At 36.9% G+C, this 14,561-nt stretch overlaps 1 protein-coding gene across 3 annotated transcripts in view; it reads right to left on the bottom strand.

Moving 5' to 3' along the window:
- Window positions 1-14,561, bottom strand: part of CFAP43 (cilia and flagella associated protein 43) — a 48,076-nt gene that overhangs the window by 28,486 nt on the left and 5,029 nt on the right. For 2 of the 3 annotated variants that reach the window (XM_061458820.1, XM_061458823.1), the window contains exons 4-12: window positions 12,195-12,362; window positions 10,831-11,005; window positions 7,289-7,439; window positions 5,441-5,503; window positions 4,269-4,348; window positions 3,424-3,555; window positions 2,217-2,330; window positions 999-1,079; window positions 52-200 (exon numbers count right to left, since the gene is read on the bottom strand). In XM_061458820.1, coding sequence (XP_061314804.1) covers window positions 52-200; window positions 999-1,079; window positions 2,217-2,330; window positions 3,424-3,555; window positions 4,269-4,348; window positions 5,441-5,503; window positions 7,289-7,439; window positions 10,831-11,005; window positions 12,195-12,362 — 1,113 coding nt within the window. The remainder of the gene's footprint in view (window positions 1-51; window positions 201-998; window positions 1,080-2,216; window positions 2,331-3,423; window positions 3,556-4,268; window positions 4,349-5,440; window positions 5,504-7,288; window positions 7,440-10,830; window positions 11,006-12,194; window positions 12,363-14,561) is intronic. The other variant, XM_061458821.1, reaches the window with a different exon arrangement.

Genomic DNA, 14,561 nt, shown 5'->3' with positions numbered 1-14,561 from the left:
TACTCAAGCAACAAATTGACAATATTCCTGCCCTTGTAACAAGATACTTACTGCAAAGACAGCACTGGAAATTCAGAAACAAAAATTCTGTGAATGACCCGTGGAGCTTCAGCTTCCGTAACATCAAGGAAATAGATTTGACCTCTTTTGGTCCCTACAGCAACGCTGTTGGAGGAGGGACAGCAAGCCATAGCAGTTGCCTAGTTGAGAAGTAAAGGATACTTAACAGTTCCATATCTCTCTATATATTATCCTACATGTCAGTACCCATTTTCTTTTACTATTTAAAAAAAATTGGAGAAGAAACCTGAAATGGTTTATGTAAAACACAAACAAAGTTTTAGAGACATCACAGGGATTTTACCTATGCTCTGTGTCTACATATCAACAGGGAATTCTGTGCTCTCCAGAAAATAAAATTAAATCAACTATCCAGATTTTAAGTGAAAGAAGTTCCACCTAAATAAAACAGTGAACGCATTGTTACATGTACAGCTGTAACAGAAAGTGATCTTCTTTCTTACTATGTCAGATTTCAGGGTTTGAATGCACCTTAATCAGGGCAAAGCACTAACAGTTTGAAATACTTATATCAACTCAATTCTTAAAATCTGCTTCTCAGATCAGTCATGGAATTTAGTTTTTATACACCTGAAACTTTTCTTGTGGTTATGACACTCATTAAACTTAAAAAGTAATGAAGTAATACCATAAAAATTGTGACTATTATTTACAAATATGTGCTTAAAGACAGATCATGAGGACATTAGGTTGAAATGTTTCCTCTGCTTTATGGCTGGGTTAAATACACAATTAGTTCAAGGAAACATTCTGGAAGACTATCTTTTTTAAATCTGTTTCATGGGCTGTTTAAAGACACTACTGAGCTTTCCTTATCACTGCTTGATAGAAATCTGTGGGATATTATGCTATGAACACAAAACTATTAGAGAAAACTTTAAGTATCAGTCACTATATAAGCTCCTGGTTACATGTACCTGAACATCAAGGTTTAGCTTGCTGAGGCCAGTTCCATCTTTCAGCAACCAAACTTGTACTTCACCTGAAATTGTTACAGACTGTTGAAGAGAGAAAAAACACAGTCAAAGGAGGGTGGAATAAACAAATAACCTGGAAGTGACTGGTGATCTCCTATAGAATATAAATTCAGCTAATGGCTGAGCATAGCAGATCAAAGGCCACTAGTTTTGCTTGCAATTATCTTGCTTTCCCATTAAGTCCAGTTGCTGCAAGGGGCACCTGCCTAAGGAAAACATATAACAATTTTTGTTAATTGCTGCAGGTCGCAGGAATGGTCTTTAAGCAGAATGAGACAATCTAGGACAAAACATGAAAGCTTGATCAATATTAGCACTTCCACCATTCAGCCAGCAATAGAAAAACCTGTTTATAGTTTTCTTTGCATAAGAAAGCACTTAAGAACAGGTCTTGTTTTCCCACATGAAAAAAGATATATATCATAGTGGAGCTTGAGTTCTTGTATACAGGCATTTTTCTAATTCCACAGTAAAGTATAGCTAGAGATCAATCAACCCTCACATTGCTTATTGAGAGTAAGGTAAAACCTACCATTCCCATAGAATCATAGAATCATAGAATAGTTAGGGTTGGAAAGGACCTTAAGATTCCCATGTTAACAACAGATTCATCAAACCTAATTGATTAAGACCCCAGGTTCCTAGGCTGGCTACTTGAAGAATTGATGGCCTGGAGATGAACTGATGACTAAAATATGTCTGGCAGTAGTCAAAGACATAGGAGGAAAGCAAGTAATTTCTCATAATGGACAGATGAGTAAGACCTTTTTTGTCCCTGGACCCAGAACAGAGGCATCTCTCAGGCTGGTCCAATTTGTGTTGAAGGCTGAAAAGATAAATAGGAATTTCTTGTTCCAACATCTATTTCCTGAATTGAATCCACCTTTTGCTCAGCTATGTTCCTGAACATAGTGAGTGACACAAATCAGCGGCAGAACCAATATGATATTTTAGCAATCTACCCTGAATTATCTACCCTGCATTCTAGGGCAAGTTCTGACCCCTTTATAGACCATACCTGAATTATTGCCATTTACTTCTGTAACAAATATCAGAACAGTCCCAATCTCTGCAACGCTTTAGATTCTGGGCCTTAGCAACATACTGGTTACTTGAAAAAAGACACTATTATATATAAAACAGAATACTGTTTCTTACCACACAGTACTTGTTCCCTGGAAGAAAATCGGCTGCCAGAAAACAACTTCTGCATGTGTCCAGAATTTTGACAGCTTCTCCACTATGTGCAGGTTTGTAAGTATAGAGTGTCCCCTGAAAAAAAGAGAAATAATTCACCACTGGCCTATGAAAGTTTTCATTAAGAACTTCTGAAGATTTCAACAAAAAAATAGCCATCTTTCTAGCTTTACTCTTTAAAGTTTTATATTTGACTCTAAACTGAGGTAAAAAGTGCCCAGCAGAATTCTCATTAAATCAATGGATTATATTAATTGACGCTAGCTGATGATCAGGTTAGTACATTTTAGAGTGATACAGCCAGTCACATTTTCAAGGAGTTCCGCTTCTCAAAATTGCTTTAATAAAATAATTTAAACCCACTCTATTTCATGTCACTCCAGGAATCAATAAATATTCTAAGCCAATATAAAATACATATCATAAATCTTAAGCTTTAAGAGACATTTTTATCTAAAGATCTCAAAGCCTGTTAGAAAAAATTCATAACTAACATTAACAAAGATTTTAGATCATCTTATTTTACAAAAGGAGAATGAAATCAGTGTGACTGAAGTTATCATTGCACTGCTGTCGTGAATACAGAACCTCCTGACATGCACAAGAAACATTTTAAGAGCTTTAAAAATGCCAATTTCAATGATTAAAGGTCTGCAAGAAAGGTAGAATTTCAGGATTTGGGACCCTTGTGTAAATTCCTGTACACCAAGATGGTCAAAGAAGGATCTTGGACTGGGTTGCCAGACAAATTCAGGTACATGAACAGAACAGCTCTACACCATAGCCACAGTAGCTCTGATGTACATGAGCTACTCTTTTCTTACTGGGCAGGCACACATCAAGCCTAGAGCTCAAGCTCAGTTGGTCCAACGTGACCTGAACACACTGCAGACCCTAAAGTTACTCCACTGTACACGCACAAGTGTTTTTGTTGGGAAATCTCAGCATTCGATACTATATAATTTACCACCTGTAGGAGACAAATGTTCTGTGCTTCATTAAAAGCCTTTCCAATCTTTCGTTAAAAAACACAAGCTGTTTTCTCCTCTGATATAATCTGTGACTTGTGTGATTAGATTACAGACATTTCAGGCTAATGATATCAGCATACACATATAGCATCACAGGAACATTCCGCTATGTCATGCCATTATCTCAAATGCTATACCTGGTCAGTGACAAGCAGAAGTACGGTGTAATCAGGGGAGAATATGAGGCTGGATATGGGTTGTAAGATATCAGCATAGATTGTCATCTCGTACTGCAGACCTTTGATTTGATAAAAGAACAAAATGCCCTCCTGTGCAGAAAAATACAAATCCACATGAGGTTTAGGTCATTTCTATGGCAAACTGAACTTCAAGCAGTTCTGCAAAATCTCTAAACTAACAGTGTTTAACTGTATCCCATCACTAACAGACTCATTTGCCTTTAGTGTATTTAAATCCAGTGTGTTTTTACCCTGGGTAATAAATCTACTGAAAAACAAAGGTATTCTTTAATACAAGTCTTAGTAACAGTCCATGCCTTATAAAAACAGACTCTTTCATCAGTTAATTCTTCAGATTTCATATTGATTTTTTTGAGACAGTATGAGACTTTGTCCCACTCTTAAGCAGTAATGTACAATGGTATTGTCAGTTTGGGTTAAATATTGAGTTAAGAGTTGAACAAAACAATTTGGCAGTTCCCTCAGCCATTTTCTCTCTTGCTTTTTGTCCATCCTCCTTTTCTGTTCCTCCAGAATACTCACTATCTTTTGTTAAAAGAAAAATTGTCCTCTTTTATTGCTTCTTTGACTACAAAAATAGAATCCCTTCCTACCCTGCTCCCTTCCAATTTCTTGTCTCAAGTTTTAACAAAGAAAATACATACAACATCAGAGAGGACTCTTACAGTTCTGCAGCCCTCCACTTTTTTTCTAACTCCTGTCTTTGTGGTGAACTCTGCAAATATACTCCATTTGAACGCTGATTTCCACACAGTAAGCTAAAAGCATAAAAGATGCCTTACACTTCCAGCTGTGTATAATCCTTCATTACAAAATGCCATGCCAAATAAAACTGGTTTTTGCAGATCCGTTGGTTTATCACCTGAGAGCACAGAAACAACATAAAACATCAAATTTGATTTATTGCAACAATGTGTTTCAACTTCAAAACTGAGATGATTTACTATTTGTGAGTAAAAAGGCTTTGTGGGCTAAATATTCTTTGGACTTTTGCTGTGATAATGAAGCAGAAGGTTGGTATACATAATTTAAAGTGACAGTACTACTGTGGTGAACTAGAAATTTGAGAAATCACTTGACTTTTGTAAAGGCTGCTAAATAGCCACATTAAAGTCGGTCAATAGCAGAATAATTTATGTTGGAAGGGACCCTAGAAGTCCTCTGACCCAGTCTCATGATCAGCACAGAGTCAACTTTAAACTCAGAGCCAACTTCAAAGTTAGATCATGTTGTCCAGAGTCACATGCAGCTGAGGTTCAAATATATCCAAGAGTGGAATTTCCATAGCTTCTCGTGGCAACTTGTCCCAGTGTCTGACTACTTTAACTGTGAAAGTGTTTTTATTCCTAGTATCTCTCCAGAATTTCCATTGACCTTTGCCTGTCTGGTTCCATTTTCTCTCTAACCTTTCATTAAGTAGGTAAAGCAATAGTAAAATCCCGATTTTTGTTTCTTCAGGATGAACAAACATGGTTCTCTCAGCCTACCTTTGTGTTGGGTACTGAGACTCTGCAATAATCTTTGTGGCCCTGTGCTGAAGTTTTTCCGTTATGTGAGTACCTTTTTTCTACTGTGGAGCCCAAAACAGTGTTTGAAACAACTCCCTGAATACTAACTCAACTAAGTTTCAAGTCATTGCAGTTCTAAAAAAAAGTTACTAAAACTAAGCAATAGGGAACCTATTCTAGCATCCTTATTCCAATGTAAATTAGAATGAAGAGAAATTATTTCACTGCCACTGTTTTTCCTGAGGCTATTCATTTGGCTGTCTATTAGCACAAAAGCTATTAATCATTTGTCATGTAAACATATAAAAAATTGCCATCAATGTGTCTTACAGAGGCCAGTGTGAACAGAGTCTTTCTAACCAGTGGCTTCCAGCTGTACTCTCATATTATTACTCCCAGAAATAGACATCAGTGATGCTATTAGCTTAATTTGAACATGGAAATACCTTTCTTTCTCTGTACTTCTTTATGAACATACGATACGATGTCTGATATTTTACGCAGGTGATCTGCACAAGAGAAAACAACTTATAACATCAACCTTGTTTATATGTCAATATTGCAGTAGAAGTCAGCTGTATTCCAGTCTACCAAATGACAGCCCAGTTTCAGTACACTGAATCTTCCCCAAAATCCACCATTTCTGTCATTTATGCAACTGAGCAGGCACAATCTTTCTATGATTGAGCTTACAGCTGTAAAAGGGGATAGCAATACTTGGCATGGAGAGTGGTACAGATGCAGATTTATATATCTTCTAGTGCTAAGTGCTGGTATTCTTATTTCTAACCATGGGTTTGGGTTTTTTTATTTGATGTACTTACGAAGGAAACTTCTGTCAGCCTCATAAAAATGCCCAAGTGAAATGATGTGGCCGCTTACAGTTCTGTTTGCAACACCATAATAGGAATTTAGCATGTGCTTAAAGCTGGGCATGCACTTAAGCATTCTGCTAAACAGATACAGGTTGCAGTATGCTTTCTATTAAGCAGAAGGTTCATTATAATATGAATAGAGACAGTTGTGTTTGTTAGACAGTTTTAGGATAGAACTCAAAGAAGAATATACAGGTCAATGAAAAGCCCAGATGGCAAATATTCTTGTTTCTTTCCACTGAAGTGCCAAAAACATTTCTGGTCACACCTCAGCTTTTTATTTGTTGATGATTTCCAGCTCTTGATTTGGTAAGCTTAAAACTCTGATAATTTCAAAAGCAGAGAAATAATGCTGGTTTGTTGGGGTATTTTTAAGAGCAGCCTTCCATTTCTGTGTTAACTATTACAGCACTTTGGGAATGTCAGGGAAACTTCCTGCAGCTTAAAAACCCATGTATTACACGACAAAACAAGAAAACAAATTATCACCAGTCTGTCTATAATAGAATCATAGAGTCATTGGGTTGAAAAGGACCTTTAAGATCACTGAGTCCCACCATAAACCTAACACTGTCAAGTCTACCACTAAGCCATGTCCCTAAGTGCCACATCTACAGGTTTTTTAAATACAGGTGACTCCACCACTTCCCTGGGCAGCCTGTTCCAGTATTTGACAACCTCTTTAGTGAAGAGATTTTTCCTAATATCCAGTCTGATTCAGTGTTTATTAGTGAAACAGTTCTATGCTGGTCTAAACCAGGATATTATCCCATTGTAGTGTTAGGGAGAATCATATTCCAATACTCCTCTTAGACCTGACTGAGCCAGTGAACTTCATGTACACAGTTGGACTGACACCTTCTATCCCTGCAAAGGATGATAGGTACAGGCTGCCACTGCCAAAACATCTGTCAGCTGTGTCTCACTGTCCTCCATCTTGGGAGTGCTCTGAAAGGGCACAGAAAGGTAGCATGTGGCATTCTATTAAGCAACATTACCTTAAATTCAGCATTGTTGTTTGAAGACTTTTAATGAGTCTTCAAAGGTATGTTCTAACATCATCTAACACACCAAATGAGGACAATCCAATATTTCATGCAAAATAAAATGAAGTCTTGGTACTTACCTAATAGTAAAAAGACTGTGTATAGCTGGTATATTAATAATTTAACAATCTCATAGGACTGGTTAATAAGATCTGGGCTCTAGAAATATGTTTTGATAAAAATGAAAGCCAAAAAAGAAACCCAAATAGAAGCTCAAAAGATATTTCAAATGCTTATCATACTAATAAGAGAAATATGGTTCTACAATATAGCTTTACAGTTTCTGTAAAGTACGCAATAGGAGAACAGAAGAAAGCAAAAAATCCACTTTCCTCACTACTTGAATAAAACACACAATGCAGATATTTCTTACCAGGCAGAGGTTTTTGTTGAAGAACAGAAACACCACATGTCTTAGCATCAATTGCCAAAACATATCCTTCTTTGCAGCCCACATAAACTTCTGAGGTTGCAGACCAGCAGTGGGCAGTGGGATGCAGTAAAGGCTTAATGTAATTTCTAGGCTGCAGCACAAAAAGAAACAAATTCAGCCAACAATTGGCAAGTATCTGTACAAGCAGTTACATATATTTTAAGGCAAAAAATTAAAAGATCATTAACTTAAAGAGTCTGACTACTTGTACAACATCAGCTGTACTTTATTCAGTCATTTGTTCACTGAGGCTTGTAACTTGAGAAACAAGAACATTTTCCAGAAAAGTCTATGTCTGGAGATAGTTTCTTCAAGGGAAAAAATATCCATTATGGATTCTTGACATGAAAAGTTTTATAAAAAGACAATTGTAATAAAATGGTTCTGGGGAAGAAGTGGAGTTAAGTGAACCTGTCATGGTAAAGCATGGTAAAGAAATCCAGGTGCCAATTGTAAGGAATATTGAAACAAAACTAAATCAATCTAATTCAAGAAAGAAAAGGATTGAAAGCAGTAGGAGATTTCAATTCCTTTCACTCTGCTGCCCCATTGTGGTTACACCTTGGTACGTACCCAGTCTCAGAACCTTGTTCCAGAGTGTGGAACCCTAACACATTTCAAAGAAGCCAACAACAGCACTGGCAACAGGCTTGCTTTTCTTACTTGCCTCTCATGCATCCCTTAGGAGTGGGCTACAGCCTCCAGGGATGATGTCATATAGGCTGAGGGCAGCTCCTTTCAATAATAGCCTAAATAAATGGTTCTCCACTTTGGATTCTCACATCAGTACGGAAAACACTGATCTCAACTGGCTCAGATTTTGTGATAAAGAACAAAAAACCTTCTGGCAAATACTATGGAGATAGGAAGAGCTTTGTCAGGCCATGATACCATTCCCACTGCATTCAGCTGAATGCACCTCATGAACCACCACAGGAGAAGCAGGATGTCTCATTAATTGAAAAACCACTGATGATAGGAGAGAGGAAAATAACTCTAAGGTTATTCTCCTTGACCAATGTTGAGGCACAGATTTTAGGCCAGAATTAGACAACTGCTCATGGACATTTGTAATGGTACACAAATTATTAGTGCGAATAACTATTGATACATCTGCCACAGCAGCCTGTCAATGTACAGAGGCAATGAAGAACAGTACTTACAGCAGCTCTATAATGGACAGCTTTGTCCATTACAGCAACTGTAATCTGAAAATATATGGATATCTAAGGAATACAGCAAGTTCGGTCATTTCAATCTCTCTCAAAGTTGCTGCATTAGACACTTTTCAACACAAGGGTCTTGATAAAACAGTATTTCAGAGGAGTATCTTCTCCATCAAGTATATTCTCATCAACTTGCATGGGAACTGCGTTGCCAAAGCCGTATGTTCCGTGCTGAGGTGCTGGAAGAGGGTGTTTAACCTGATAAGACATATGCACATCCAGTGTGGGGGGTTACAAGACCCAGTGGTGGCTCAGTTTTTCTGCTAGATTAGAGATGGAACATATGTATACAGGCATGCATGGAGGGGAGAGTCAGTGCTGTAAGGCACAATAAACGCAAGTCCTGCAAAAAATTACTCAGCTATTATAGTCTGGAGCAAGGTGAAAACATGCAAGAAATTGGTTCAGTTTCTCCTAGTGCTAAACGTTAAGTGCAGCACCTCACAACTTACAGGAAACAACATAGCATCACAAGAACAAATGGAACAGCAGCAGCATGTATTTCTGAAAAAAAACCCAAACCAAACTAACCTAAATTCTTTCCTTCCTAAAGAACCTGTTGTTCATTACCTTGTCAATATTCTCAACCTAAATACACACACTTAGGGAATTTGGACAGTAAATAACTACTAAAATATTTATCATGTAATTTGAAAGAAAAGGAAATCTTCTTCAAAGACTAGTAGAACAATCTGCTCTTACTCTAGGAATATTTCTAAAGAGAACATGATCATCTTGAAGATGCTAAAAAGAAACCTAGGTTTCTCTGAAGGCAGTTAGGAATGCAAAGACCTTATAGTGGTTTTTAGTGTAGAATCATAGAACGGTTTGGGTTGGAAACAACCTTAAGATCACTTAGTTCCAATTCTCCTGCCACGGGCAGGGATACTTCCCACTAGATGAGGTTGCTCAAGCTCTTGCCCAGCCTTTTAAACCAAGTATGGTTGAGAGCACAGACTTTCCATGTGGAAAAGTTCATGACATGATTCTGCAAGTTCAAGCAGAAGAACCTAGCACTTCTGAGTGGAATAGAAAGACAGAAATAGAAATAGAAAGACATTCAAAGACAGAAAAATTCTATTAAGCCTCAGAGACCTAACATGGTAGTTGGGTTTTTTTTTCCCCAATACCTCTTGTAATTCACTTTACAGGCTAAAGAACAAAGTGGGCTTTGCAGTTCATCATCTGTACATAATGCAAGAGGCAGCAAGGCAGAAGAAAAAGGCAATGCCCCTGATGAGCATTTTCATTTGTCGCGTTCTGAGCGATCTGAAATAAAAGCAGCTCATGTTTAAACAGAATCAGTAGATGACGTTTGTTTGTAGTTACTGATTGTTCTGGAAACCAAGGGCATCAGCAGGTACACAGTGAAAAAGCTTTGTGAAATCTGAATGCATGAAGCTACGAAAAGATGATGAGGTCAGGAAAGCATCATTCCCTGTTTTCATTTTCTATTTTGCTTTATAACAAAAGTTTATGGCAGAAACCTGTGATATGCTAATCTGATAATGCAGAACTCACATTTATCCAGTGAAAAGACATAGTATAATGCCAGTAACATCTTATACATGGTAGTTTGGGCATCTCTTACATATCACAAGTCACGACATAGAAATTGATGGTATTAATCTTAGAAGAGAATCCCAGATTTGTGACTTGAATGTTTTCACACTGGCAGATGCTTCTGGCTGATAATCAAGTGAAGGTAAATTTCAAAGTGAGAACAGTTATAAAGCCTCTCAAAAGAGGCATTTCAAGGGAAGCTAACAAGTAAATAATCAAATATAAAATGAGACAAACAAGCAAGCCCAACACTGACAGTGGTATTGGAGTGTATTTCAGAAGCAGAGGTTGCTGTTTGGAACAAAGTCTCCCATCTTTCCATAGCTTGTAACATTTCAGCCAAAGGGAAGTAAGGATACCTGAAGGTTGCTATCAGTTTACCATGGGAATAGGTTTTCAGGGTTTTGGCAGGGCACATTAGCTTGGGCATGGTTAAATGCTGACATGCTTATACTGCTTCTGGGATACAGATTAGTGCCTCCACTGTGCAGATATATGACTATGCTAGGACTTGTGCAGTAGCAGCATGATTTCTAAGTCTCCTGTCAAAATGGATGTAAAAAGTATTATTGAGACAACAGATCTGTTTACTGGGCTGTACCTGTTTAACAGACATTAAATTATTAACACCTATTTGCATTAAAAAGTATAATGACTTGAAATAGTAAAAAGGAAAAAAAAAACAGTAATTACCATGAATGTTTCTGCTTCATCTCCTTCCAGTCCAGCAATGGCTGAAACTGGTAAAAGAGGGCCAAAGTATGGGTCTTCATCATAAGAAACTGGAAAAAACAAATCCGTATGATGACTCACCAACCCTTGTGCATCAGGGAGTTCCACGGGGCTGTGAAAAAGCAAGAGACACTGTCTGAGGAGAAGAAATAATATGAATAGTAAATGTTGATATAAAACTGAGAAGCAGGTTTTCAAAAGTTTGAGACACCATCTCATTTAAGGGGATTTGCTTCTGTGAGAGTAATGATGAACTGTTGTAGACAATCATTCCACACAACACATACCATTTTACTGAAAAGTAATAGTAAGGCTACTACAAAAGAGGAATGTTCCTAATGCACAGAAACAGACTGCCATGTTCTAGCTCAGCCTTTTCTTGTTGTCTTGTATAAACAACCATTCTATGTTTTTGTTTCCTTATTGACCAGGATTAGTAAAGTCACACTCTTAACTTGCACACACTGTGAAGATTCCTGCTTAATGTTTACTTGCAGAAAGTTTAATGATGATGAAAAATTAGTAGCACTATTTGCCTGTTGTAATCCAGAAATTGGTGTATGAGTAGCTGTTACAATGCCTCTACTGAACAAAATGAAAAGTGAGGAAAAGGAAAGGAGAATACAAGTATTTTCACATGTGTACTCTATACTGACAAGGCAAAAAACCCTTCAGTATTCTTTTCAGATCTCAAATTAAGGCCTTGTCTATACTTTCACTAGTATATGACAATAGTTGGCAATATATTCATAGGTAACATGCAAGTTCTATACCAACCTCAAAAAACATTTTTGCATAAATAAATTCTAGGTGCGCTCTGTTCAGCAAACAGCATTGACAGAGCCACCAGTAAATTGGCCACACAAGGTGGACATCACACAGAAAACTGATACTGCTTTTGGTACAATTTGCGAATAATACAGCATATTGTTTAACTATGCCTACTAGGAAGAAACTTGATCCAAATGTGGTGATTTCACAGGTACAAAAGCAATATTCAACATAGCCACTTGCAGGAAAGTAGTCCAGGTACTACCTTAATTCAGTTATGCAGCTTTTGATGGAGGCTGCCAAGTCAGTTGATTAGTATTAGCTTCATGATGTGCATAATCTGGACATGTGAGTGCTAAGAAATTAAATCATAAATTCAATTAACTTGACTTAACAGACAGATCCACACTGGTGGTGATTTAGCAATTACTGATTGCAACTGCTTGGTGAACTAAATTGGATTAAATTCTTTGAGAACAGATGTAGGTTGCCAGTTTTAGTTATTAAAATAAACAACTAGATTTTTCTCTTAACCTAAAGGGTCTTCCACTTACTTTTGCTTCAGATGATGTTCATCATTATTTCTTTCAATATGCCAGACAGTAACATTGCTCTCATCAACAAGACAGAGTTGTTGCCAATTCATAGGGTTAAAACTCATAGATGTCGCTGTTACCCCTGGCTGAGACTCACTGCAAAGGAGGATATTTTCTTGCCAGTTCCTTCATTAAGGAGAGTAAAAGAAAATCAAATCCATTAAATAAATCAAAAACATTCATGCTAAAGATCTGGATGTGGTTATGACTGATTTTTAAGATCAAGTTTGGAAAACAAATATTTTGACACTGACAAAAAATTTCTGCTGTCAAACAAGTTAGGTCCTCATGAGAGTGCAAAGGAGGTGGTTAGTTAATGACACCAAAAATTATTACTGCTACGAAAAGATTGAATAACAAAATAATTTTGAAAACTGCCATTTTAGAAACCTTATCATGCACTTCCTTTTGTGAAAAGACCAACAGACTCATGAGACATGGATTTTTTCCATCAGTTCCATCGGTGACTACTTGAATGACCCAAACAATCAACTCTTTAGCACTCCAGACCTCAGCCTTGCTTTTCCAATCCATGCGTTTCCATGATTATAATGCTTGCAAGCTTGCAGTTGGGAGGGATTATTATTAGGAAATAAACCACAGTCAGCCCCTGATTGTCTATGGATTAATTACTTAGGTAATACAATAACTGTGCTGTGAATGCAGACACACAAGCTATAGCTGCATTAACTAACATGAGCACAAACCAGCAGAATTTGTGTAGGGCTGTTATGTATAGCTGACACAAGGCTAGGAATCTGCTTTCCACTGAATTTCCTTTTGTCCAGTGTAACCTATATTATGTTCTCGTAATTGTATTTCTCCATTATCTAGATTAATTCTTGACTGCATTTGCATTTTTAGGTGCTGTCCAAGAACTGATTAACATCATTTGAAGCAAATGGTTAAAACTGCTTCTTAATTTATTGGATGATATATCTGACCGTTAATCTAAATAACATTTACAGCTTTAGTATTTATCTTTACTGCTGAGAGGAAACAAAACCTAAAATGCATACACTGCTGTAAATGGATTTAGTATAATCCTGGTTTTCTAGCCGGTAATAAATTCACTCACATAAACAGGTCAGGATGCAAGACAATGGTTAATACTGATGGCATATGCAAAAAATGAGAAGTATTCACACATACACAGAAACTCTCATTAGAATTACATAAAGCTATAAACTGCAATCCTGACTTTAAAAGATACCAGTATAGCTCTTTCTCTAAAGATCTGTCAGCATGTTCTCATCTCATACCTAACAGATAGTGCCAACACTCTTTTATAGTAGATAAAATACTAAGATCTGAAACTATACAGTACATGTATCTGAAAAAGAATCTGGCATTAAGCCTCCCCTTTGAACAGAACAGAATAAAGATCTAGGGATAAAATATCTCAGATGAAAGGCAGCTTTTAGTTATCCATAAGCTTTCTGTATTTTGAGACTGACATAACTTTCAAAACATCTTTTATACCTCTGATTCTAAACTGCTTTAAATGCAGGAACTCTGCAGTTATTATACTTCAATTACACATTGAGATTTCTCTCATCTGTACACATACATTTCTACAGTGAATGAACAATATAATCCAACTGCAAAAATGGAGGTCCTAATCTTACACTAATTTCACATACTTGACCAGAGCTCAAGTTATTATAAATTCTATGTTTAATGCTGTAAGGTAATTCCATTTTACTACTAAATTCTTTCTGACTGGAATCTCGATGGTTCTTTCATGACAATTAGCTGCTGATAGTCATACTCATGCTGATTCAAATAGGTTTAACTTGTTTGGCCTTCTATCTATTTCTAGATATTTGCAGTTTTAAGAACAATCTAAAGAAGTTTTCCAAGATGGTGGATTTTTGTTCAAGTGCACATAATGAACACATTAGATCATGTGTGTTATTTCTGCTCTAAGTGACAAACGTAAGCTCTTCAGGCCAGTGAGGTTGTCGTCTTGGTTTCTACTGCAATATACACAGTCATCCTTTCTGTATGTAATCAGAGTTCACAGCAAACATTCTTCTTCTTCATAAGGGATAAAGGAGAGGCATCTGTAATTCTATCTCTACTAAAATTCTGAAGTTACAGAAGTTTCTGCCTCTTCACTACTCATTATACAAGAAAAGGTCACAATTAAATTGCGAGTATACAGACTTCCTTACATGTCCTTGTTCAACTTCCTCCTACTCCACCCTCCCTATCTGTTTGAAGAAGTGCTCAGGCTCCACAGTCATTGCAAGCTTGCTGGCAACGGAGGCGAAGAGGATTATAGTTTTACAGAAACATTTTAAAAATTAAATAGTCAAACTT

The sequence above is a fragment of the Pezoporus flaviventris genome, unplaced genomic scaffold (assembly GCF_033815535.1).
Source record: "Pezoporus flaviventris isolate CSIRO_AGI_PZ_B2104156 unplaced genomic scaffold, CSIRO_AGI_Pfla_v1 ptg000029l, whole genome shotgun sequence".
Taxonomy (NCBI): domain Eukaryota; kingdom Metazoa; phylum Chordata; class Aves; order Psittaciformes; family Psittacidae; genus Pezoporus; species Pezoporus flaviventris.
The sequence above is the reverse complement of the archived record's forward strand: the minus strand, read 5'-3'. Positions and strand labels throughout refer to the sequence as shown.